This window comes from Anolis carolinensis, unplaced genomic scaffold (genome assembly GCF_035594765.1).
Source record: "Anolis carolinensis isolate JA03-04 unplaced genomic scaffold, rAnoCar3.1.pri scaffold_15, whole genome shotgun sequence".
Lineage (NCBI taxonomy): Eukaryota > Metazoa > Chordata > Lepidosauria > Squamata > Dactyloidae > Anolis > Anolis carolinensis.
In genome coordinates this window covers 12,281,325-12,308,824 of record NW_026943826.1, presented here as the reverse complement: position 1 = coordinate 12,308,824, position 27,500 = coordinate 12,281,325, and the positions used below count along the sequence as shown (strand labels likewise).

Below are 27,500 nucleotides of genomic sequence, written 5' to 3'. Positions count from 1 at the left end.
TGGATGGCCATCTGTCGGGAGGGATCGGTTGGGTGATAATGATAGTCAGACAATGCCATGGGAGGAACTACTGTCGTTTGGGCTTTGCCTACACAAAGAAGCTACGTGAATCATCATCGTATTAATTTTTTTTTCACCGTCCAGGTTTTAGCATTTGCGTCCTGCCTTAAAAACTCCTCAGAAGGGATTAAGGGGAATTAGTGGTCCAAATCCTATTTAAACCCTCCGAGCTCCTACTAGGAGCGTGGAGCCCTTTTTTCCCCACTCTCTCACTTTTTTTCCATCTTGCAAAAACTTTACGAGACCCGCCAGGAAGCCGTCGAGTCAAACTTCTCTCATTTGAAATCCATGAAACTAAGAAATCCACTTGAAAGCAAGACGGGCATGAAAATTCAACATTGACCAGACTGAGGTAGAAATTGTTCCCTTGTTTCTTGCAACAAAAAGAACACGTTCCGTTTCACTTTTCCGCCAGATAAAATTTTACTTTCCCTTTTTCCTCCAAGTTTCACTTTCCCACCATATAAATTTTTACTTTCCCTTTTTCCTTCCCGGAGACGAGCTGATCTTCGACGGACCTGTGAAATCTCCCTTTGTTTACGAAAGTCTTGTCTCCTATCTTCAAGCTCATTAAACTCTGCACCTGACAAATCGTCTTCCGAAGACCAATCACAGGCTGGGAGAGAATTTCCTTGGGCTTCCGGTTACGTCAATAGTACTCGTCGTCACCATTGTTTTTAATTTGATGTTTTAATTCTGTGTTGTGTTTTTTCGCCTATTGTGTATATTTTATTATGATTGGTTTCTGTTGTTGTCCTTTGATGTTTCATATTTTACTAGCTGTGCCCGGCCACGCGTTGCTGTGGCAAAGTGGTGGTGGCATTGGTTAAAAATTGTTGTGTAATTTTTATTTGACGTTATTTGTATTTTTAAAATTAATTTTATTGTAAGTTATCTTTTTATTTATTATATTTTATTATTTTCTTGTGTTATTTTTAGTTATTTTCTGTTATAGTATTTTATTGTATTAATTTTTTAATGTTTTTAATTATTTTTTAGTGTTTTTATTATTTTTTATTGGGTTGCTAGGAGACCAAGTTGGAGGAGCTTAGCCTTCTACCTGGCAGCAATTGGATAAAAGCCATTGTTCCTCTCTCTCTAATTAGGACTTTATTTTTCTTTTCTTTTTGTAGTATCAACCTGGAGCCGTGGATGATGGGTTGTGTCGTCAAATTTCGAGGTTGGGGGGCCTGTAGTTTTGTTGTTTTGTGGGTCGCCGTGATGCCATCACTCTTTTATATATATAGATAGATCATTGCTTGAATTTTGATTTTGTTGTAAGCCGCCCCAGGTCCCCTTCGGGGGAGATAGAGGTGGGATATAATTAAACTTATTATTATTATTATTATTATTATTATTATTATTATTGCCACCTTCATGATGTCCTCCTCCTTCTCCATTACGATCAACCATCTCCTCTGTTATTATTCCCATTGTATCATCTACCGTCAACATGACGTCCTTCACCGTCATCATCGCCAAACATCACCAATATATTCAACTTGGCAAAATTAGAACTCCACTTGAAAGCAAGAAGGTCATGAAGGTTCAACATTGACCAGACTGAGGTAGAAATCGATTCCTTGTCTCTTGCAATGAAAAGAACACATTCCGTTTCACTTTCCCACCAGGTAACTATTTACTTTCCCTTTTTCCTCCCCGGAGACGAGCTGATCTTCGACGAACCTGTGAAATTTCCCTTTGTTTATGAAAGTCTTGTCTCCTATCTTCAAGCTCATTAAACTCTGCACCTGAAAAATCATCCTCCGAAGATCAATTCTCAGGGAAAGCCTTGAATTTGGCCTTGAGCATCCACCCCTATAATATGCGAATTTATAATATTAAACGAGTGGCTTCGACAAACGAGGTCTGTCTAGCTTCAGATGACAATCTCTGCTCTGTTTTGCCGCCGCGTAATTGCCAATTAGCCTAATTTCGCTTATATTAAACGGCAATGTGGAAATGGAAGGCTCGTCGTATTTGGGCCGAAAACGAGGGAGGCGCCGGCTCCAGAGGATTCACGTCCGCGGCCCATTTTCGGAGGCTTGTAATCGTTATTCTAATGATGCAATTCGAGTCGTCACTGCTCGTTTGGGTTATTTTAAAGGAGGGGAAAGTAGAGTGAGAGACTCGGCAAACTACAACTCCATAGCCGTTCAAGTGGGGTCTAGCTGCATTGACATTTTTAAATCCACTTCTCCCGGGATTTAACACCATTGTTCTAGGTTATAGAGTCACAATATAGTTCTCAGCCCTTCCTTTCCTGAAGGTGTTTAACTATATTCCTCAAAGAGGCTTCCTTTTCAAAACACAGTTCCCAAAACTGTATCTCTCTCTTCACATTTCAAACTCCAACCCTCAAATGAAACAGTAATTATTTGGCTGCCTAGCTCTAACTGTCACTTTGGCTCCGCCCATCTCCACTGTTATGAGGAGTATAGGACGTGCCCTAAGTTGGGACAGTGATATAATGAACGCCCGGCAAGCTGGTTGTCCTCTTGCGCAGGCAACAAACCGTCCTTCTCTTCCTCTCACCTCTTCAGGAAAAGGGCCGTGACTCACCTCCCCATCTCCAAAGAAATGCCCGACGGTTGCCATGACAACTGCCGCATCCCCATCACTTTCGGGTACCGGCTCCGGAGAAGCGCATGATTTCTCTCAATGTTTACAAGAGCATCAGCACCGCCGGAATCTATCATAGGCTACAGAAGGGGATTTATGGCTTGTAGGTCCAATAAGGACCCCCAGTCTGCCTTAAAGACACCATCAAATCCCTCCTGACAGAGGACCATCCAGCCATAGGTATGACAGATGCGCACTATATCCTGTGATGCATCTATCATAAGATCCTAGAGTTGGAGGGGACCCCAAAAAGCCACCCAATCCCACCCAAAGACACCATCAAATCCCTCCCAACAGATGGCCATACAAGCCATAGATATGATAGATGTATACACTATATTGCAAGGGAGGAAAACACCACCCAAGCCTTCCTGCTAGATGGCCATCCAGCCATAGATAGGGTATATAGATTACACTATACTGCAAGGGAGGAAAACACCACCCAAGCCTTCCCGACAGATGGCCATCCAGCCATTGCTAGGATATATAGATTAGACTATATTGCAAGCCAGGAAAACACCATCCAAGCCTTCCTGACAGATGGCCATACAGCCATAGACAGGATATATAGATTACACTATACTGCAAGGGAGGAAAACACCACCCAAGCCTTCCTGCTAGATGGCCATCCAGCCATAGCTAGGATATATAGATTAGACTATATTGCAAGCCAGGAAAACACCACCCAAGCCTTCCTGACAGATGGCCATCCGGCCACAGCTATGATAGATAGATACACTGTAGAGTAAGGCAGGAAAACACCATCAAAGCCCTCCCGACAGATGTCCATCCAGCCATAGATATGACAGATACACTATATTCCATGATATATCTATCATAGGATCCTAGAATTGGAAAGGACATCCAGTCCAACTTCTTTCTGCCTTAAAGACAGCATCAAAGCCCTCCCGACAGATGGCCATTGAGCCATAGATACGATATATGCACTATATTAAATGGTATATTTATCATAGGATGCTAGAGTTGGAAGGGACCCCCAAAGGCCATCCAATCTAACGGCTTTCTGCCTCAAAAGACACCATCAAAGCCTTCCCGATAGATGTTCATCCAACCATAGCTATGACTGATACATTGCTAACACAATGCTCATTGGAATTATGCTTTTTCTGGACAGAAACGGGTGGCAGAGAGAGGCTCAAACGCTGGCACGCGTCGTCGCACGGAAATAAAAACCCTCCGCTCTGCCGCCCGAGGGCAAAATACGGAAAGCTGGCAGCCGCGAGGATTCCCAGGGCCAAAGACCTCCGGCTGTGATCTGCTTTGCTCTCCCATCTCCACCGAGACGCAAAGGCTCAGATCCAGTGCCGTTTTGTGCGTCCGGCTGGGGAGTGTGTCGTGCTGACAATCACAATTTTATTGCATTGTGCCAAATTTAGTCCAGTGAATGACAATACATCCTGCCTATCAGATATTTACATTACGATTCATAATAGTGGAGATGGGTGGAGCCAAAGTGACAGTTAAAGCTAGGCAGCCAAAGAATTTTTTTTTTCAGTTGAGGGTTGTGAAGACAGAGAAATAGTTTTGGGAACTGTGTTTTGGAAAGGAAGCCTCTTTGAGGAATATAGTTAAAGGCCTTCAGGAAAGGAAGGGCTGTGGACTATACTGTGACTCTATAGTCCAGAATGTTGGTGATAAATCCCAGGAGAAGTGGATTTAAAAGTTTAAATATTTTGGGAACTGTGTTTTGAAAAGGAAGCCTCTTTGAGGAATATAGTTACAGCACCTTCAAGAAAGGAAGGGCTGAGAACTATATTGTGACTCGATAGTCTAGAGTGTTGGTGTTAAATCCTGGGTGAAGAGGATTTAGAAGTTTAAATGTTTTGGGAACTGTTTTGAAAAGGAAGCCTCTTTGAGGAATATTGTTACAACTCCTTCAGGAAAGGAAGGGCTGAGAACTATATTGTGACTCTATAGTCTAGAGCAGGGGTCCCCAAACTTTTTAAGCAGAGGGCCAGTCCACAATCCTTCAGACTGTTGAAGGGCTAAATTATCATTTGAAAAAAAAAACAAATTCCGATACACACTGCACATGTCTTATTTGTAGTGCAAAAACAACAACAACAAGAACAATGAAAGAACAATGAAAGAGTAATAAAATATTTAAAAATAAAAACAATTTTAACCAACATACATTTATCAGGATTTCAATGGGAAGTGTGGGCCTGCTTCTGGCCAATGAGATAGTCAAGTTAATTAGGATTGTTGTTGTTGTGTGCCTTCAAGTCATTTCAGACTTTCGGCAAGCCTAAGTCTAAAATCTATTTATTTATTTATTTATTATTTACTATATTTATTTACTACATTTGTATCACACCCTTCTCACCCCAAAGGGGACTCAGAGTGGCTTACAAATTATATGTACATACAATATATTATATTATTAGCATAGCACAATACTAGCATTATATATTACTATATTGAACTATACCACTATACTGTAATATTATTAGTAATATATAATATATAATTAATACTATTATATGGTATTATTATTAGTGTTATATTGTATTACATTATATTATTATACAATATATTTTATTATAAAACTGAGGGTGAGGGCCAGGTAAATGACCTTGGAGGGCCGCATGTGGCCCCCGGGCCTTAGTTTGGGGACCCCTGGTCTAGAGCGTTGGTGTTAGATCCCGGGTGAAGAGGATTTAGAAGTTTAAATGTTTTGGGAACTGTTTTGAAAAGGAAGCCTCTTTGAGGAATATAGTTAAAGGCCTTCACGAAAAGAAGGACTGAGAACTATATTGTGACTCGATAGTCTAGAGTGTTGGTGTTAAATCTCGGAAGAAGTGGATTTAAAAATTGAAATGTTTTGGGAACTGTTTTGAAAAGGAAGCCTCTTTGAGGAATATAGTTAAACGTCTTCAGGAAAGTAAAGGCGGGGAACTATACTGAAAATAAAACCTTCTATATATATTTGTTTATATTGAAAGCCAGTCCTCTATACGGTCCCACGAATCGTATAGTTAGAGGATTCGTTGATTCTGCGAGAACATTATGAATCATTCCTTAGGAAGGGAGGAAAAGCAGAGCCGTATTCACCGCGCCGCAATCAGTTTTCTCTGCCACCACCGCCGCCGCTTTGCAGGATTACGGCGCCCAAATATTTGCTCCCGCATCCGATGACATAACGGCATCGATCTGATAGTTGACATGGTTACCTAAGAGCGGGCGGGAGGGGAGGGAGGGGGAGCGGCGCACAAAAGCCGCCCGAGCCTCGCTCGCTCTTGGCAGCGCCGCCGGCCGCGCACCACAGCCCTCGCATTCTCCGCTCGAGAGAAGAAGGGCTTTGTTTCCGCGGAGGCTCAGCTGCAGCGCTTCCCCCAACGCTCCATTCACGGCGGCGCCACCTGCGCGGCGCTTCCTGCTCGGTGCCATCCGGGATGGACTGCTGCCACGGGCGCGAGCGGGGGCAGCGCTTGGAGACTGTTCGCAAAGACGAAACCCTTTCCACCCAAACAAGAACGAGGAGAGATGTTGCCCGTTGCAGTCTCAGTTCGGAGGCAACAGACAGAGGTTGATTGACTCTTAGGCCTGAGAGGATGTCTGGTGCAGAGTCCGCTGTCTCTCTTCTCCAGCTCTGAGAATGAAGGCCTGCTTTCTCCCTTCTCCAGCTTTGAGAAGGATCAATGTGTTGTCGAAGGCTTTCTTGGCCAGGATCACAGGGTTGTTGTATGTTTTTTGGGCTGTATGGCCATGTTCCAGAAGCTATCTCTCCTGACATTTCACCCACATCTGTGGCAGACATCCTCAGAGATTGCTGTGAGTCTTTCGGGCTGTATGGCCATGTTCCAGAAGCTTTCTCTCCTGACATTTCACCCACATCTGTGGCAGACATCCTCAGAGATTGCTGTGAGTCTTTCGGGCTGTATGGCCATGTTCCAGAAGCTTTCTCTCCTGACATTTCACCCACATCTGTGGCAGACATCCTCAGAGATTGCTGTGAGTCTTTCGGGCTGTATGGCCATGTTCCAGAAGCTTTCTCTCCTGACATTTCACCCACATCTGTGGCAGACATCCTCAGAGATTGCTGTGAGTCTTTCGGGCTGTATGGCCATGTTCCAGAAGCTTTCTCTCCTGACATTTCACCCACATCTGTGGCAGACATCCTCAGAGATTGCTGTGAGTCTTTCGGGCTGTATGGCCATGTTCCAGAAGCTTTCTCTCCTGACATTTCACCCACATCTATGGCAGGCATCCTCAGAGGTTGTGAGGTTCGTAGGTCCGTCAATGCAGGGACTACGAATATGCAACACTCACGGGCGCTTAACTCTGTGAGGCATTCATAACTGTGACATAGGATTCCAGCCAGCCTTCCCATATACATCTGCCTCACGACCTCTGAGGATGCCTGCCACAGATGTGGGCGAAACGTCAGGAGAGAATGCTTCTGGAACATAGCCATACAGCCCGGAAAACATACAACAACCCTTTGAGAAGGATCACTTTCTCCTTTTCTGCAGCTCTACTTTCTCCCTTCTCCAGCTCTGAAGAGGCCAGACTTCTTCTTTCTCCAGCTCTATTATTCTATGATTCTATGTGGAGGACCCTTCTTTGGAGGCTTTTAAGCAAAGGCTGGACGGCCATCTGTCGGGGGTGCTTTGAATGCGATTTCCTGCTTCTTGGCAGACTGGGGTTGAGCCTCGGGTGCAGGTAGTGGACAAATTGTTGAGGCTTTGGTGCAGGTAGTGGATGAATGTTGAGGCTCGGGTGCAGGTAGTGGATGAATGTTGAGCCTCGGGTGCAGGTAGGATGAATGTTGAGCCTCGGGTGCAGGTAGTGGCTGAATTGTTGAGCCTTGAGTGCAGGTAGTGGATGAATGTTGAGCCTCGGGTGCAGGTAGTGGCTGAATTGTTGAGCCTTGAGTGCAGATAGTGGATGAATGTTGAGCCTCGGGTGCAGGTAGTGGCTGAATTGTTGAGCCTCAAGTGCAGATAGTGGATGAATGTTGAGCCTTGGGTGCAGCTAGTGGCTGAATTGTTGAGCCTTGAGTGCAGATAGTGGATGAATGTTGAGCCTTGGGTGCAAGTAGTGGATGACATATTATTCTATAATTCTATAAGGTCTATTTTCTCCCGTCTCCAGCTCCGAAGACGCAAGGCTACTTTCTTCCTTCCACAGCTCTGAAAAGGTTGCTAGGGCTTGGACTAGATGCCCTTTGGGGTTCCCTTCCCGCCGTAGCATCCCATCTCCATCCGTGACACTGGCTGGCTCCTTGCCGCAATGACTTGTTGGCAATTCACCGAACCACACCAAAGCCTCTGCGGCACCTCAGGGAGACACACCAACCCGCTCGCCGGTGCGCCGGTTTCCATAGAAATGGATGCTTCTGTTTACGTCTGTTTTGATCAGCGTTTGCTCCGCCGGAGCAGCTGCTCAGTGCCATTCGCAAAGACAGATCGTCTCCGAGAAGGAAACAAATCACCTAACGAGGCTCATGTGGGAAGGGGAAAGGCCTGTTGACACTGGTTTTTAATAGGATGGGGAAACTGGTGCCTTTTGTGGGGTTCCACAATGTCGACGCACCCGAGCCTCAACATTCATCCACTAGCTGCACCCGAGCCTCAACATTCATCCACTAGCTGCACCCGAGCCTCAACATTCATCCACTAGCTGCACCCAAGCCTCAACATTCACCCACTACCTGCAACCGAGCCTCAAAAATCCACTACCTGCACCCGAGCCTCAACATTCATCCACCATTTGCACCCGAGGCTCAACATTCATCCACTAGCTGCACCCAAGCCTCAACATTCATCCACTACCTGCACTCGAGCCTCAATATTCATCCACTACCTGAATCCGAGGCTCAACATTCATCCACTACCTGCACCCGAGCCTCAATATTCATCCACTATCTGCACCCGAGGCTCAACATTCATCCACTACTTGCACCCGAGGCTCAACATTCATCCACTACTTGCACCCGAGGCTCAACATTCATCCACTACCTGCACCCGAGGCTCAACATTCATCCACTACTTGCACCCGAGGCTCAACATTCGTCCACTACCTGCACCCGAGGCTCAACATTCATCCACTACCTGCACCCAAGGCTCAACATTCATCCACTACCTGCACTCAAGGCTCAATATTCATCCACTACCTGCACCCGAGCCTCAACATTCATCCACTAGCTGCACCCGAGCCTCAACAGTCATCCACTACCTGCACCCGAGCCTCAACATTCATCCACTACACACATATCCATATCTCTATAGGTAAAGGTAAACTGATCTCCGAGTCCTACCTGGGCGTCGGTCAAGAGGTCCCTCATGAGCGACATGGAGTTTTTGAGGGTGTCCTTCTCGCCGGGCGGGAACGCGTGGCCCTCGTCCTCGCTCAGCACCGTGGCCTTGTCCACCACGAAGTCCGAGATCTGGTCGTTCAAGGTGTGCAGGGACTGGACGGCTGCGGAGAGACGGGCACAATGCCCCTGGTTCAGGATGAGGAGCCAAAGAACATTCATAGAAAAGAGTGGGAAAGGGTTATGCGAGAGTCAGGAATACTGGGATGCCCGTGGTGGAGGAAACATGGAAAATCTAGGAGGAAATTGTCATCGTATGAAAGCCTTCCCTTGGGTGGTGGGCAGGATGGTGTTTGTGGAGGACACTGGACATGTTCACAGCACTCGCTATAACACTGGGGTGTCTGTGGTGGAGGAAATACATTAAATCTAGGATGGGATTATACCTGAATGAAAGCCTTCTCTCGGACGGTGGACAGGATGGTGCTTGTGGAGGACATTGGACATGTTCATGGTGCTCACTATAACACTGGGGTGTCTGTGGTGGAGGAAATACATTAAATCTAGGATGGGATTGTCCCTGAATGAAAGCCTTGACTTGGTTGGTGGGCAGGATGGTGCTTGTGGAGGACACTGGGACATGTTCACGGTGCTCACTATAACACTGTGGTGTCTGTGGTGGAGGAAATACATTAAATCTAGGATGGGATTATCCCTGAATGAAAGCCTTCTCTCGGACGGTGGGCAGGAAAGTGTTTGTGGAGGACACTGGGACATGTTCACGGCGCTCGCTATAACACTGTGGTGTCTGTGGTGGAGGAAATACATTAAATCTAGGATGGGATTATCCCTGAATGAAAGCCTTCTCTCGGACGGTGGGCAGGATCGTGTTTGTGGAGGACACTGGGACATGTTCACGGCGCTCGCTATAACACTGGGGTGTCTGTGGTGGAGGAAAAACAGCTCCCGATGCAAATCCACCCGCCTGTTCATTAATTTAAAATGTGGTTAATGATAACCGGCACTCATGGCACATCTACACTGCACTGCTATAGCAACCCAATTTGCGGCACCGGGGGGATCATGGTCTTAATGAAAGACGGTGTAATAATAATAATAATAATAATAATTATTATTATTATTATTATTATTATTATTATTATTATTATTATTATTAAGGTGTATGAGTCCTGTCCTAAGACACAGACAGGACTCTGGATTTCTGAACGAAGGCGGATGCGTCTTCCCTCTGGATCCCAGGCACAAGCCGTCCTTTGCTTCCCTCTCCTGGAACATTTCGGAAAAGCACGCCGGCGCATGGTCACAGCATTGAAACGCCACCAAAGGGACCCCCAAAGGACATCCATTCCAACCCCCTTCTCGGCACACATCACAGTCTTGGCTCATAATGATATTATTATTATTATTATTATTATTATTATTATTATTATTATTACCCCATTCACGGTCTACTAAGACTCCTAGATCTCTTTCAATGGACTATATAATACAATGACTTCCCCAGACACTCTCCTATGGATGCAGCCTAGGATCGCATTGGGCTTTGTTGCTGCAGCATCACACTCTTGGCTCATGTTCACAGTCTATTAAGACTCCCAGATCCCTTTCAATTGACTATACAATATAATGACTTCCTTAGAAACTATATTCCTATGGATGCAGCCTAGGATCGCATTGGCTTTTTCTGCTGCAGCATCACACTCTTGGCTCATGATGATGATATTATTATTATTATTATTATTATTATTATTATTATTATTATTATTATTATTACTACCCCATTCACGGTCTATTAAGACTCCTAGATCCCATTCAATGGACTATATAATACAATGACTTCCCTAGACACTATATTCCTATGGATGCAGCCTAGGATCACATTGGGCTTTGTTGCTGCAGCATCACACTCTTGGCTCAAGATGATAATTATTATTATTACCCCTTTCATGTTCTACTAAGACTCCTAGATCGCTTTCAGTGGACTATATAATACAATGTCTTCCCCAGACATAATATTCCTATCGATGCAGCCTAGGGCCGCATTGGGCTTTGTTGCTGCAGCATCACACTCTTGGCTCAAGATGACAATTATTATTATTACCCCATTTATGGTCTATTAAGATGCCTAGATTCCTTTCAATTGACTATAAAATATAATGACTTCCTTAGAAACTATATTCCTATGGATGCAGCCTAGGATCGCATTGGGCTTTTCTGCTGCAGCATCACACTCTTGGCTCAAGATGATAATTATTATTATTATTACCCCACTCATGTTCTACTAAGACTTCTAGATCGTTTTTAGTGGACTATATAATACAGTGACTTCCCTAGACACTACATTCCTATGGATGCAGCCTAGGATCGCATTGGGCTTTGTTGCTGCAGCATCACACTCTTGGCTCAAGATGATAATTATTATTATTACCCCATTCATGGTCTATTAAGATGCCTAGATTCCTTTCAATAGACTATATAATGACTTCCCTAGATACTACATTCCTATGGATGCAGCCTAGGATCGTATTGGGCTTTTTTGCTGCAGCATCACACTCGGCTCAAGATGATAATTATTATTATTACCCCATTCATGGTCTATTAAGATGCCTAGATTCCTTTCAATAGACTATATAATGACTTCCCTAGATACTACATTCCTATGGATGCAGCCTAGGATCGTATTGGGCTTTTTTGCTGCAGCATCACACTCGGCTCAAGATGATAATTATTATTATTACCCCATTCATGGTCTATTAAGATGCCTAGATTCCTTTCAATAGACTATATAATGACTTCTCTAGATACTACATTCCTATGGATGCAGCCTAGGATCGTATTGGGCTTTTTTGCTGCAGCATCACACTCGGCTCAAGATGATAATTATTATTATTACCCCATTCATGGTCTATTAAGATGCCTAGATTCCTTTCAATAGACTATATAATGACTTCCCTAGATACTACATTCCTATGGATGCAGCCTAGGATCGCATTGGGCTTTGTTGCTGCAGCATCACACTCTTGGCTCATGTTCACAGTCTATTAAGACTCCTAGGCACCTATATATATATAATGGCTTCCCTGGACTCAGTACAATGGTTCTCCCAAGCGATGGAGAGACGGAGCAAACAAACAACTTGTAATCATGCAAGATTAATCGCTGGGAAGCCAAAGTGCATTAGGGAGCCTTAATGCATCTTGACTCTTGTTTTGTTGTCTCTGTGTGTGTGTTTGTAATACTGACTCTCTCTTGTTGTGCTGTCACAAGTGCTTGGCTTCGACGGTGCCCGCTGGCGCCATTCTCATCGCCATAATGGAATGGACCTTTTAGCTGAACCCTGTGTAAAGGCTTGGGGAGGATTTCAATTGGCTTCCATTGAGAGCTGGAAGGGACCCCCAGAGGTCATCTAGTCCAACCCCCTTGCCGTGCAGGAATGAATGACACTATGAAACCCTATGACTTCTGCTCCATTATTATTATAATATAATTATAATGTAATTTTCTTACATTATAATTATAATATTATGTATATGTTACTATACTTGTATTATTATAATATGATAACACAAACCCTATCATTATAATTTTGTTATAATTATATTATAATATAATATTATTATAATTCTTATATTGTTGTTATAATATTATATAATAGCACAAACTCTATCATTATATTATAATTTTCTTACATTATTATATTATATTATATTATGTGTATGCTATTATACTTGTCTTATATTATTATAATAATATAATAGCGCAAACCCTATCATTATATTATAATTTTCTTACATTATTATAATTGAAATATTATGTATGTTATTATACTTGTCTTATATTATTATAATAATAGCATGAACACTATCATTATAATTTTCTTAAATTAATATAATTATATTATATTATAATATATTATTATAATTCTTATATTGTTATAATATTATATAATAGCACGAACCCTATCATTATACTATAATTTTCTTACATTATTATACTTATATTATAATATAATATAATATTATTATAATAATTCTTATATTGTTGTTATAATATATAATAGCATGAACCCTATCATTATATTATAATTTTCTTATATTATTATAATTATATTAAAATATATTATTATAATTCTTATACTGTTATAATATTATATAATAGCATGAGCCCTATCATTTATATTATTGTCTTATATTATTATAATATAATAGCACAAACCCTATCATTATATTATAATTTTCTTATGTTATAATTATATTATAATATATTATTATAATTCTTATATTGTTATAATATTATAATAGCACGAACCCTATCATTATATTACAATTTTCTTATTATAATTATATTATATTATTATAATTCTTATATAGTTGTTATAATATTATATAATAGCATGAACCCTATCATTATATTACAATTTTCTTATTATAATTATATTATTATAATTCTTATATTGTTGTTATATTATATAATAGCACGAACCCTATCATTTATATTATAATTTTCTTATATTATTATTATTATATAATATAACAGAACGAAGACTCGCCTGTTATAACTCATTACCCTGGGCCTTACCTTCAATGTTTTAATACCGCGTTGTGTTTTTTCGGCTGCTGTGTATATATTATTATTGGTTTTTATTATTGTTCTTTGATGTTTCATATTTTATTTTATCATTGTTTTGTATCTGATTTTGCTATAAGCCGCCCCGAGTCCCCTTTGGGGGAGATGGAGGCTGGATATAAATAAACTTATTATTATTATTATTATTATTATTATTATTATTATTATTATTATTATTATTATTATTATTACCTGCTTCCAGAAGTTGACACTGGTGTCCAAACACCTGTGAGAAGGTGATGGGGCTGGACGCCGCATTGGATGTCACGGCGGAGGTTTCCATGCCGTCGGCGAGGCCTTCCGGATCAGCCATGTGCAGAATGCCAAGTGCGGACCTTATATCACCACCTTTGGGTGGAGAACCCAGCGACACGACTCCGGATCCGAGGGAGATTCTCTCTTCTCCTCATCTCCGAGGACTCCGTCTCCTTGAAAGCAGATCAGGTCCAATGCTTCGTGAAGGAACTCATCTCTTCCAAGGCTGAAGGAGGGAAAAAGAGGGAACAGTTAGCTTCAGTCGCTGCAAGAAGCCGAGAACAACGTCTTATCTTGTTCCGGGGAACTGAGGATTAACCACACACAGGTGTATCCAATAGCACCCAGAACGTGTCCAAAACATTCCCAAAAAGTGCCCAAAACTCTCTGCTTGTTGTGATGCACCTCTATGAGATCCAACACTTTGCGCAAAAAAGTGTCCTTCCTCAAAGGCACCCAGAACGTGCCTAAAATGTGCCCAAAACATTACCTAAAAGTGCCCAGAATTCTCTGCTTGTTGTGATGCCCCTCTATCAGATCTGTGGAAGAAACAGTCTCCTTTCTTAAAAGCACCCAGAACATGCCTAAAATGTGCCCAAAACGTTCCCAAAACTCTCTGCTTGTTGTGATGCACCTCTATGAGATCCAACACTTTGCGCAAAAAAGTGTCCTTCCTCAAAGGCACCCAGAACGTGCCTAAAATGTGCCCAAAACATTACCTAAAAGTGCCCAGAATTCTCTGCTTGTTGTGATGCCCCTCTATCAGATCTGTGGAAGAAACAGTCTCCTTTCTTAAAAGCACCCAGAACATGCCTAAAATGTGCCCAAAACGTTCCCAAAACTCTCTGCTTGTTGTGATGCACCTCTATGAGATCCAACACTTTGCGCAAAAAAGTGTCCTTCCTCAAAGGCACCCAGAACGTGCCTAAAATGTGCCCAAAACATTCCCAAAAAGTGCCCAAAACTCTCTGCTTGTCGTGATGCATCTCTATGAGATCCAACACTTTGCGCAAAAAAGTGTCCTTCCTCAAAGGCACCCAGAACGTGCCTAAAATGTGCCCAAAACATTCCCAAAAAGTGCCCAAAACTCTCTGCTTGTTGTGATGCCCCTCTATCAGATCTGTGGAAGAAACAGTCTCCTTTCTTAAAAGCACCCAGAACATGCCTAAAATGTGCCCAAAATGTGCCCAAAACGTTCCCAAAACTCTCTGCTTGTTGTGACGCTCCTCTATCAGATCCGACGTTTTGCGGAGGATACGGTCTCCTTCCCCAAAAGCCACCCAGAACATGCCCAAAATGTTCCTGAAAGGTGCGCAAAACTCTTTGCACCTCTATCAGATCCAAAGCTTCGCAAAGGAAGTGATCTCCTTCTCCAAAAGTACCCAAAAACATGTCCAAAATGTGCGTGAAACTTGCCGAAAACATGCCCAAAACTCTTTGCTTTTTATGATGCACCTCTATCAGATCCAAAGCTTTGTAGAGGAAGCGATCTCCTTTTCCCAAAAGCACCCGAAACGTGTCCAAAAGATACCCAAAATGTCTCCAAAACGTGCCCTCCTTGCTTGTTGTGATGCACCCAAAACGTTCCTGAAAACTGCCCAAAACATGCCCAAAACTCTCTGTTTGTTGTGATGCACTTCTATCAGATCTGATACTTTGCGGAAGAAACAGTCTCCTTCTCCAAAAGCAAGCAAAAGGTGCCCAAAACGTGTACAAAACATGCCCAAAAATCTTTGTTATGACGCACCTCTATCAAATCCAACACTTTGCGGAAAACACAGTCTCCTGTCCCAAAAAGCTCCCAAAACATGCCTGAAAGGTGTCCAAAATTCACCCCAAACTCTTGAATTATGACGCACCTCTATCAGATCTGATACATCCCCAAAAGCGTCCGAAACATGCCCAAAATGTGCCCAAAACTCTTGACTTGTTATGATGCACCTCTATCAGATCCGACACTTCGCGGCGGAAGCAGTCTTCTTCCCCAAAAGCTCCCAAAACACGACCGAAAGGTGTCCAAAACGTACCCAAAACATGCTTGAAACTCATGACTTGTTCTGACACACCTCAATCAGACCCAAATCTTCGCAAAGGAAATTATCTCCTTCCCCAAAAGCACCCGAAACATGCCCAAAACATGCCCAAAAGGTGCCCCAAAACATGCGCAAAATGTTCCTGAAATGTGCCTGAAACTCTTTGCTTATTATTACGCATCTCTACCAGATCCGACGCTTCACAGAGGAAGCCATCTCCTTCCCCAAAAGCTCCCAAAACATGACCGAAAGGTGTCCAAAACGCGTCCAAAACATGCCCCAAACTCTTGACTTGTTCTGACACACCTCAATCAGACCCAAATCTTCGCAAAGGAAATTATCTCCTTCCCAAAAAGCACCTGAAACATGCCCAAAACGTGCCCAAAACATGCGCAAAATGTTCCTGAAATGTGCCTGAAACTCTTCACTTATTATTACGCACCTCTACCAGATCCGACACTTCACGGAGGAAGCCGTCTCCTTTCCCAAAAGCGCCCGAAACATGCTCAAAACGTGCCCAAAATGTTCCTGAAATGTGCCCAAAACGTGCCCAGAATTCGACTTGTTACGACGCACGTCTATCAGATCTGACACTTCGTGGAGGAAGCAGTCTCCTTTCCCAAAAGCGCTCGAAAAATGCCCAAAATGTTCCCGAGAGATGCCTGAAATGTGCCCTCTTTGCTTGTTGTGATGCACCTCTTACCAAACCCGACACGTCACGGAGGAAACAATCTCCTTGCTCACCTTTCCTCGTCTTCTGATGGGCATCCAAATTGCCCTTGAGATGCTCAAGAGCTCACCTTTGCAAGGCCACAACCATCTCATACCAGTTTTCCCAGCCGGGCACAATTTCTACCTCGGACCCCAAAACGGTCCAAGCAATCGGAGAGTCGAAGCAATACGGCACGGCAGCACTCGAGCGTGCCCAAAAGATGCTCGTTCTAACGCACCTCGTATTTCTTCCTCGGCTTCGACCTCCGACCGGCTGCTCGGCATCCCGCTTCGCCTCCGGATTCCTCCGCTTCCCTCCCTCCTTTCCTCAGGAGGAGCTTCGGGGACGCATTATCGCGAAGTTACGTTGCCTCCCCGGATCTGCTGCAGTGTCGCTTCGCTTCCCCAGCCTCGTTCCGACTCAGCGGCAGCGGGAAGAAAAAAAATACGAAGAGAAACCCGCCGTTCTCTGGAACGAGATGGAAATAGCCGCCAGGAGAGAAAGCCAGGAGAGCAGGAGCGGTTCAAGCAGGAGCGGTATGGCACAAAAGAAAACACGAAACTTCCACGTCTTTTTGGGTCTGTGTTGAAAGCCACGCAATCAAAAGATTCGGGTTCTCACAGGGTTTTAACGGGGTCTTTTCCAGCCCCCGAATCCTTTAGAAATAGTCATATAGAACGAGGAATGGACTGCACTCACGTCATCCTATGTCCGAGAGATATTAGACCTTTGGAGAAGGATGTCGTTTGGTTTCGCCCTCACAAAATTCCGCATCATCCTACGTCCTTTGGAGAAGACTGCACAAACCACTGCGTGATTCCACATCGTCATAATGTCCAAGAGATATCTATCTATCCATCCATCTCTTGGGGTCTGGATGTCTTTGGGGTCTCATCTTTCAAGCCATCCATCTCTTGGGGTTTAGATGCCTTTGAAGTCTCATCTATCTATTCACCCATCCATCTTTTGGGGTTTGGATGCCTTGGATGTCTCTTCTGTCCATCCATCCATCCATCCATCTTTCAATCCATCCATCTTTTCGGGTTTGTGGTCCGTTCCAACTTGTATCTATCCATCCCTTTATTCATCCATCAATGTACCTGCCAATCTATTTATCTACTGTCCCATCTCTGTCCATCCATCCATCCATCCATCCATTTCATGGGATTTGGATGCCTTTGGGGTCTCATCTATCCATCCATCTCTTGGGGTTTAGATGCCCTTGGGGTCTCTTCCATCTCCATCCATCCATCCATCCGCCAATTTATCTACGTCCACTCTCACTGAACATCTGTCTGTCTATCTATCTATCTTTGGGTCTCTTCCGTCCATCCATCCTCTTGGGGTCTCATCTATCTATCCATCCACCCACCTCTCAGGGCTTGGATGCCTTTGGGGTCTCTTCCAACTCCATCCATCCGCCAATTTATCTACATCCACTCTCACTGGACATCTGTCTGTCTGTCTACCTATTTATCTATCCACCTTTGGTGTCTCTTCGGTCCATCCACCCATCCTTCAATCCTCTTGGGGTCTCATCTATCTATCCATCCATCCATCCATCTCTTGGGGTTTAGATGCCTTTGGGGTCTCTTCCACCTCTATCCATCTGCCAATTTATCTACGTCCACTCTCACTGGACATCTGTCTGTCTACCTATATATCTATCCTCCTTTGGTGTCTCTTCTGTCCATCCACCCATCCTTTAATCCTCTTGGGATCTCATCCATCCATCAATCCATCTCTTGGGACTTGGATGCCTTTGGGGTCTCCTCTATCTATCTATCTATCCATCTCTTGGGACTTGGATGCCTTTGGGGTCTCCTCTATCTATCCATCCATCCATCCATCCATCCATCCATCCATCTCTTGGGACTTGGATGTCTTTGGGGTCTCCTCTATCTATCTATCCATCCATCCATATATATTTTGGGATTTGGATACCTTTGAGGTCTCTTCCAACTCTTATCTATCCATCCATCCATCCATCCATCCGCCAATCTATCTCCCTAGATGCCTATCTACCTACCTACTGACCTATCAATCATCTATGACATCTCCCTATACTTCTTCCATATTGGGCCCTTGTTCAACCACCGATTCAAACTCTATGCGAGATTAAGGAACGAGCCTGGGGTCTACTCTTAATTTTATTTGCCGCTCTCCATTCCTCCCTTTGTGATTCTCCTTGGGGATCGGGAGGTTATTTCGCCGGTCCAAGAATCTGTCCCGGTTCTGTGACCTCTCCTTCGCACAGAGACACACAAACACAAATCGCCTGCATGGTATATTTCAGATATATGCAACAACGCCATTTGCAAAACCAAAACAATGACAACCTTTTTGGGGGGAGGGAGGTGATCCCTCTCTCCCTCTTATTTTTTTGTACTGGAAATGTCCATGTTGTTTACAATAGGAAACGACAGAACAGCAAAAATTCGGAACAGTCTCGAAAGGAACGCAAACCCGTGTTCAATGTCAATCACATCGGGTCCGGAAACCATTTAAATAGCTTTAAATATTTTTTGACTCCCTCCCCGCAAAATATATATATATATATACACACACATCGGTTCGATGGAGAAATTCCACATCCGACGGAGGAAAAAAAACCACGTAAATAAGGGAATGATAGTGAACGAGAAGGCGGCGAACGTGGCCGACGTGGCACCGATTCGCCAAACAATATGAAAACTGAAAACACGAAAATATGTAAACCGAAAATTGTAAAGAGGTAGATTCCCGCACGAGCAAAACTAAAGTGTTATATTTTTATTTAACCAACTGGAAGGGGGGAAAATGTGTGTGAAAAACAAAGAGAAAACCATAATAATAATAAGTATAGTAATAATAGTCTTGCTTTACAAGTAAGAGAGGGAAACCATCGGAAACGTTTGCTGTGAGATACCGTCAGCCAACCAATAGTGACTTCATCTGTTGACGGGTTTGTGCTATACAACGGGTCGCAGAAAAAGGCTTTTTCCAGGCACCAAAACGGTCCAAAGAAACCTCAGAAGCCCCCCAAATATGTCTCAAGGAGGGTCTTTGTTGTGGCTCGATGCTCGTCCTGACACGCCACGCAGATTTCCGTCCTTCCCGGAGAGTCTGAGCCACGTCCGTCGCCACAAAGCGGAGCCCGGGGATGCATCGAGCCCGGCTCCGCGGCCAGCACAGCCCCAAGGAGTCCGGCGTTTGTTCGGCCCCGGACGGACGGGTCTTCTTCTGCCCCACTGGGGGGACTTCCAAGCCGTGGGACCCCTCGTTTGAAGGGGAGGACTGCAACCGTTTTGAGCCTGACGGTTTAGAAATTGGGAGGCCCTCGCGTCCGCGGGTTCGTCACAGCGGGCTCCTGGCAGGAAGGAAAAGGAGAGAGTTTCTGAAGAGCCAGTTGGAGGGCAAGGACCTGGAGAAGAGGTCGAGGTTGACATCCATCCATCCATCCATCTACCTCTTATGGGTTGGACTGGATGGTCCTTGGGGTCTCTTCCAAATCTAGGATTCTATCTATCTATCTATCTATCTATCTATCTATCTATCTATCTATTTCTCTGAGGCTCGGACTGGATGGTCCTTGGGGTCTCTTCCAGCTCTAGGAATCAATCAATCAATCAATCATATCGATCTCTTATAGGTTGGACTGGGTGGCCCTTGGGGTCTCTCCCAGTTCTAGGAATCCATCAATCAATCAATCTCTTATAGAATGGACTGGATGGTCCTTGGGGTCTCTTCCAGCTCTAGGAATCTATCTATCTATCTATCTATCTATCTATCTATCTATCTATCTATCTATCTATCTCTTATAGGTTGGACTGGGTGGCCCTTGGGGTCTCTCCCAGTTCTAGGAATCCATCAATCAATCAATCTCTTATAGAATGGACTGGATGGTCCATGGGGTCTCTTCCAGCTCTAGGAATCAATCAATAAATCATAGCAATCAATTATATCAATCTCTTATAGGTTGGACTGGGGGCCTCTCCCAACTCTAGGAATCAATCAATCAATCAATCAATCAATCTCTAATAGGTTGGACTGGATGGTCCTTGGGGTCTCTTCCAGATCTAGGAATGAATCAATCAATCAATCAATCAATCAATCTATCTATCTAATCAATTTCTTATAGGTTGGACTGGGTGGCCCTTGGAATCCATCAATCAATCAATCAATCAAATTAATCTCTTATAGAATGGACTGGATGGTCCTTGGGGTCTCTTCCAGCTCTAGGAATCTATCCATCTACCTATCTATCTATCCGTCCATCCATCCATATATGTATGTATCAATCAATCAATCAATCTCCTATAGGTTAGACTGGATGGTCCTTGGGGTCTCTTCCAACTCTTGGAATCTATCTATCTATGTTCGTACCAATACACCCATCTCCCAGGCTATCTATCTGCATATCTATCTATCCAGCAAACCCTAATCTTTCCTTCGAGTCATTTTCTCTCCATAACCTTTCCTGTCCATCCATTCACCTATCTACATCTGTCCTGTGAATATACTAAATCCAAATATATTTATCTCTATCTCTATGTATATATTTTCTGCCCCTGCTCTCCATCCTATATCACCCTCAGGGGTTCTTGCGGAGACGGGCAGAGGGACGGGCCCCCGAGCGTTACCTGGACTCCTTCACCTCTGGCTTTGCTCCGCCCTCGTCCTTCTTGCCCTCGGCGGCCTCGGGGCTGGTGGCCTGTTGCAGGCTCCGCGTGATGGGCCCCCCGACCCTCTCCCTCGACTTGCCGCTGAACCGGTCCCGCTTCTTCTTCTTCTTCTTCTTGCCAGCTGCGGCGGCTTTGTTAGCCAAAGTCACTTTGCTCCTCTGGATCCGCACGTGCAGCTTGCAGGCGCTTTTCCCGGGGAGCCCCGAGGCCCCGTTTTTGGTCAGACCTTTGGGTTTCCTGCCTTCCACCGGAACCATTTTGGTCACTTTTGTGAGATTGGCGCTCTTTGTTATCACCGGAGCGCCGGCCTTTTTGGATTTGATGCTCTGCTTCAATTTGAATGACGACACCGGCGGCGGGGTCGGGACGGGTGACGGACCGGAGCTTCGGGCTCGCGTTTTCCCCAAGTGCGCCTGCGCGCTTTGCATCTTGATCTCCGCGTCCGCCGTCCGACGGCGTTGGTTGCTTTTCTCGCCGGCGGAAAGAGACGCCGCCGCCGCCGCCTTGTTCTTCTTCTTGACTTTCTTTTTCGAGGACGGCGAGGCAGGCTTTTTGGGGCAGTTGAAGGAGGCGTGTTTATTCAGGCTCCCGATGTACGTAAACTCCCGGTTGCAATAAGGGCAGATGTGCGAGTCGGGGTCTATGGCGCTGTTCTTCATCTCCGCCTTCTGCTGGGACTTCTTCTTTTGTAGTATCGCCTTCTGCACGAGCTGGTTCTTCTTCTTCAGCGCGCTGATTTTGAGCTTGTTGGAGGACATGCGGCTCACCTCGACGCTGAAGCTGAGCCGCTTCGGTTGCCCCATGCGCCGGAACGCGTTGCTCCCCGCCGGGCTCGGGAGCACGATGCCGTTCTTCGGTCGCACGGTCTGTTTCAACGGCACGGGGTTCTTCTTCGGCGTGTACCGCTTCTTGTCGCTGGCCGACGCGCACGCCAAAATATGCTTGTGCAACTCCGGCATGTTGTCGACACTCTTCCCGCACTTGGTGCAGCGGATGGCGGTGGTGAACGTCTGCGGGATGTTGTGCGTCGTGAAGTTCGTCGCCGTGGCTCCGATCCCATTCGGGTTGCGGTGGTGATACTGGAACGGAGGAGGTTTAAAACTTGGGTAGTGTTGGTTCAGCCCCATGCGGACGTCCGGGTTTTTCGATTTGATGCCGGACGCCATGATTTTGATGGTCGTATAAAGCTCCTCGGAGGAGTCGTTGAGCTCCTCGTCGTCCTCTTCTTCTTTCGGCAACTCGGGGAGGCTCCGCATAAGCTCGGCGTCGGCTTTGGTGGGGTCCGTGAAGTTCTGCGGGCGGAGGGTCCCGCTTTCGAACTCGCGGTGGGTGCACTCTTTGTCCGGGTGGAGGTCCCGCTGGTGGTGCTGCAAGTTGCACAGGAAGGCGAACTCTTTCTTGCATTCCGAGCAGACGAAGATGTTCCCGACGCCGTGGAGCCGGAAGCGGTGCTTGGACAAGTCGGTCCTCTCCCGGAAGAGCTGGACGCAGAACTCACACTTGAAGGGCCACTCCTCTGCGTGAACCAGCAAGTGTTTGGTGAGGTCCTTGATGGACAGGAACGGCGAGTCGCAGACGTTGCAGACGAAACTCTTGCTGAAAGGTTCCTGACCGGCGTCGGCGTCAACTTCGCCTGGATTCCGGATATCGTCTTCCGTCTCTTCTTGCTTCAACGACATCATGGGGATCGAATTCTCTAAATTATCACCGGGGGAGAGGGCGGAAGAGACGACGGAGAGAGGAGGAGGAGATGGAGACGAAGAAGAAGATGATGACGACGAAGAGGAGGAGGAAAAGGAAGAGGAGGAAGAGGAGGAGGAGAGAGTGGGGGGTCCGGGCGAAGGACAGCTATGTGGCTCGGCCAAAGGAACGGGAGACCCCGAAACGGTTGGAGAAAGGATCGGGAGAGGGGACTGTGCCGTGGCGTTGGACAGCGGAGACGGGCACGGACTCGGAGCGACGCTGTCGGGCTCTTCTGGGAGCGGAGACGGGACAGTTGGGAGCAAAGGCGGGGGCGGCGTCGGGACCTTCAACATGGGCGGACAGGGAGGCGGGGAAGGCGGGCTCGTCGGCGTTAGGAGCGGCGGCACGTGGCACGACGTCTCAGGAGAGGCTTTGGGAGAAACCGATTCGACAACTGGTACGGCAAGACCAGCGACAGGCTCTGGATGTTCTTCCGCTAAGGCGCCCAAACTTATCCCTGGACCTGTTTCCGGTGCGGCACTTTCCGCGGCGGACTCCGTGCCGTTGTATTCGTTGAGCAACACTTTCTGAAGCATGGACGTGGTGGGCTTCTTCTTCACCGTACTACTACACGACGGCAGGGCCGCAGAGTCCGTGTCAGTGCACGGCTTTTTGTGGACGCTGAGATCCAGCACCGATTCCCAGGGAACTGGAGTCCGGTTCTTGCCGTTTGAGCGTTGCTTCATACTACTGGATAAATCCAGCGGCTGCTGGTTGCAGACGTTGCCGAAAGACGGAGCCGGCGCCCAGTCTTGGGGTGCTTTATACTCATCCGGGCTCGCCGTCTCCTTCTCTTCCCTCCCGGACATGCTCCACACAGGCGAGTTGCTGTGACTCTCCAATTTGGGGATTTTTGAACCTAGCACGGCATCGTTCCAAGCGTTTTTGCCTTCTCGAAGAGCCGGGCTGTGCTGGGGTGAACTCGGCGGGGAGCTGGTTCTCCGTTTGAACCTGCTCGAGGATGCGGGCAAGAGAGGAGGCGACCCGGCGGGGTGGCCCAGTTTGGGCATTTCGCCCGACGGCAGCGGCGGAGACGGCACCGCTTTGTTGCCGTCCTGCGTCTGGAGCAGCTGCTTCAGCTTGGACGACAAATAAATACTTTTCTCTTTGGGGAACGGCAAGCTCTCGGTGGTCGAGATCGTCAGGGGTATCGTCAACGAGCACAACGACGTTATGGGCTCCAAGTCGAGCTCGGTTTTGATCTTCGGCAGGAGCGGGGGACTCGCTGTCCTCCTCTTCTTCGGCTCGGAGCTTCCGGCGCCCGACAACTCCTTCGATGTTTCCCCTGGAGATGCCTTGACGTTGGGGGTGATTTCCACCGTGACGGGGCTGAGCAAACAATTGATCCCGTAGAGTTCGGTGGAGCCCGATTCGACCTCGATGACGTCGCAGTTGCTGGTGCTGGTGGTGCACTGGATCTTGCCGTCGATGTAATAGTTGAGGTTCTCGGAGATGTTGCTGGAGACGTCCATGATGTAGACGTCGTCCGCCTCGCCGTCCTCCTCCAGGTCCGCGCTCGCCACGTACGCGCTGGACGCCTGCTCCGCGGGGGGCTGCGGCTCCTCCGCTTTTCTCCGCACGCCTTTGGGGATGAGGTGGCGCTCGTGGACCCGCCGCTGGTGCCGGCGCATGTTGGTGTGCGTCCCAAACACCTTCCGGCAGTACTTGCAAGGGTGCAGCTCTTTGGTGTCCTTGCTCTCCTCCGCAGCAGCGGGATTTGTAGTTTCCTCTGGCTCAGTAGCAGCGGACAACTCCGGCATAGCGTTCGTTTCTTCGCCGACGCCGTCCTCAACAATTTTAAGGTCTCCAGAATCTTCTTCAGGATGCTGAGCCACGGTGGTGGTGGTGGCTGGCTTCCGTTTCGGGCCGGCCTCATGCCGCCGTTCGTGTCGCCGGCGGTTGATCTGCGTCCCAAAGGCCTTGCCGCAATAGCGACACTTGAACGCGTGTCCGATGGCCGAGACGTGGATGTGCATGTGCCGCTCGAGGCCTTGCTTGGTGGCAAATTTCCGCTCGCAGTGCTGGCAGGGGAACATGAACGCCCGGCCGCCGGACTCGCCTCTGGCTTTGGCGCCCTTCACGGCCGGCTTCTTCTTCGGGGAGCCCTCCGGCGAGTCGTCGGACGTGCCGCTCGGCTCTTCCGCTTTACAAACAGAGACCGGTTCGGGGTCAGGGCTTATTTTGGCCACGTCTACATCTCCTTCCTCCTCCTCCAGCTCTTCTTCCTCCTCCTCTTCCTCCTCCTCTGGCTCTTCCTCCTCCGTATTGTCCTCGGGGTCCTCGCCCCCCTCGGAGCCCTCCTCCCGCTCCCCCGCAATGTTTGACCCACGCGTCATCACGCTGGGCTGCTCCACAGGCGGTAGGTGCGGTTCGCCGGCCGGACCAGAGGCCACCAGATCCGGAAGTGCATCCTGGTTGACCATCTCTTGGATGACCGCCGTCTGCTCCAGCAACAGCGCGGCCGAAACCGAGGGGGTGTCCTCCTCCTCCTCCTCCTTATGACCTGGGGAGCAGAGAACAAGAGCAACATTAAAATCTGCAGAGCATTCCGGGTATAACAGGAATTTAGAATCCAATGATATAGTTCCAGGTCTGAGGATAATAGAATCCTAGAGTTGGGAGGGACTCCAAGGGTCATCCAGTCCAACCCCTTCCTCATATAATGATGATTATTATCATTGTCTTCGTCATCATCATAGAATCCTAGAGTTGGAAGGGACCCCAAGGGCCATCCAGTCCAACCCCTTGCCTTGATAATGGTAATAATAGTCAATCATCATTATCATCATAATAGGATCCCAGAGTAGGAAGGTAACCAAAGGGTCATCCAGTCTAACCCATTCCTCTGATGATTATAGTTATTATTATTATTATTATTACTGTGTTGTTGTTGTTGTTGTTGTTGTCACCTTCATCATCATAGAATCCTAGGGTTGGAAGGGAACTCAAGGGCCATCCAGTCCAACCCCTTCCTCATATGATGATTATTATTATTATAATTGTTGTCTTCATCATCATGATAGAATCCTAGAGTTGGAAGGGAACCCAAGGGACATCGTCCAACCCCTTCCTCAGATGATGATAGTAATTATTATTATTATTATTATCGTCATCTTCATCATCATGATAGAATCCTAGAGATGGAACGGAAGCCAAGGGTCATCCAGTCCAACCCCTTCCTCAGATGATGATAGTTATTATTATTATTATTATTATAATTATTATTGTCACCTTCATCATCATGATAGAATCCTAGAGATGGAAGGGAAGCCAAGAGCCATCCACAGTCCAACCCCTTCCTCAGATGATGATAGTAATTATTATTATTATTATTATCGTCAACTTCATCATCATGACAGAATCCTAGAGATGGAAGAGAAGCCAAAGGCCATCCAATCCAACCCCTTCCTCTGATGATAACAATTATTATTATTATTATTATGACACAGCAAACAACATAGATTATTATTATTATTATTATTATTATTGTCATCATGATAGAATCCTAGAGTTGGAAGGGAACCCAAGGGCCATCCAGTCCAACCCCTTCTCCTGATGATAGTTATTATTATTATTATTATTATTATTATTATTATTATTATTATCGTCACCTTCATCATCAGAGCCCTCCCGACAGACAACTATCCGGCCACCTTTTAAGAAGCCGACTTGTCTTACCTTCATTGGGCTCCCTCATGTCGACAGGAGTCAGATCCAAAACAGTTTCCTGTTTCTTATCCTTGGCTTTCTTTCCTTTGCTTTTCGCCTCCTGGGACTTTTTCTTCCCTGGAAAAGAAGGGTTAAGAAACACATCAAAATAAATATTAGATTTAAATTCATTTTCTCCCCCACAAATTCCACGTGCATTCTTCTCTGACGGCAAAGCTTGACATCAAATCCAATTATTATTAATCTGTATATTAAAAGTATTCATTGACTATAAATCTATATATCTATATATAAATAACCAAAAAAGTATGCATGTACATGTATTCATTAACTATACATCTATATATCTATATATAATCAAATTATGTATGTATGTACATTTATTCATTGACTATAAATCTATCTATCTATCTATAACTAATCAAATTATGTATGTATTTACATGTATTCATTGACTATACATCTATCTATCTATATATATAAATAATCAAATAATGTATGCATGTAAATGTATTCATTGACTGTACATCTATATATATCTATATATAAATATTCAAATAATGTATGTATGTACATGTATTCATTGACTATAAATCTATATATCTATATCTATATATAAATAATCAAATTATGTATGTACATGTATTCATTGACTATAAATCTATCTATATCTATCTATCTATATATAAATAATCAAATTATGTATGCATGTGCACATATTCATTGACTATAAATCTATATATCTATATCTATAATCAAATAATGTATGTATATACATGTATTCATTGACTATAATTCTATATATCTACATCTTT

At 45.5% G+C, this 27,500-nt stretch overlaps 2 protein-coding genes across 5 annotated transcripts in view; both read right to left on the bottom strand.

Annotated features, from left to right (window-relative positions):
• kazn (kazrin, periplakin interacting protein) overlaps positions 1-16,980 on the bottom strand; it is a 59,606-nt gene extending 42,626 nt beyond the window's left edge. For 2 of the 3 annotated variants that reach the window (XM_062965896.1, XM_062965898.1), the window contains exons 1-3: positions 16,848-16,980; positions 13,802-14,090; positions 8,966-9,126 (exon numbers count right to left, since the gene is read on the bottom strand). In XM_062965896.1, coding sequence (XP_062821966.1) covers positions 8,966-9,126; positions 13,802-13,922 — 282 coding nt within the window. In that variant the 5' untranslated portion in view covers positions 13,923-14,090; positions 16,848-16,980. Of the gene's footprint in view, positions 1-8,965; positions 9,127-13,801; positions 14,091-16,641; positions 16,771-16,847 lie in introns of those variants that run through there. The other variant, XM_062965897.1, reaches the window with a different exon arrangement.
• Positions 16,981-18,883: 1,903 nt separating this feature from the next.
• Positions 18,884-27,500, bottom strand: part of prdm2 (PR/SET domain 2) — a 26,983-nt gene continuing 18,366 nt past the window's right edge. For both annotated transcript variants that reach the window (XM_062965893.1, XM_062965894.1), the window contains 3 exons: positions 26,695-26,802; positions 21,232-25,519; positions 18,884-19,958 (listed from right to left, as the gene is read on the bottom strand). In XM_062965893.1, coding sequence (XP_062821963.1) covers positions 19,946-19,958; positions 21,232-25,519; positions 26,695-26,802 — 4,409 coding nt within the window. In that variant the 3' untranslated portion in view covers positions 18,884-19,945. The remainder of the gene's footprint in view (positions 19,959-21,231; positions 25,520-26,694; positions 26,803-27,500) is intronic.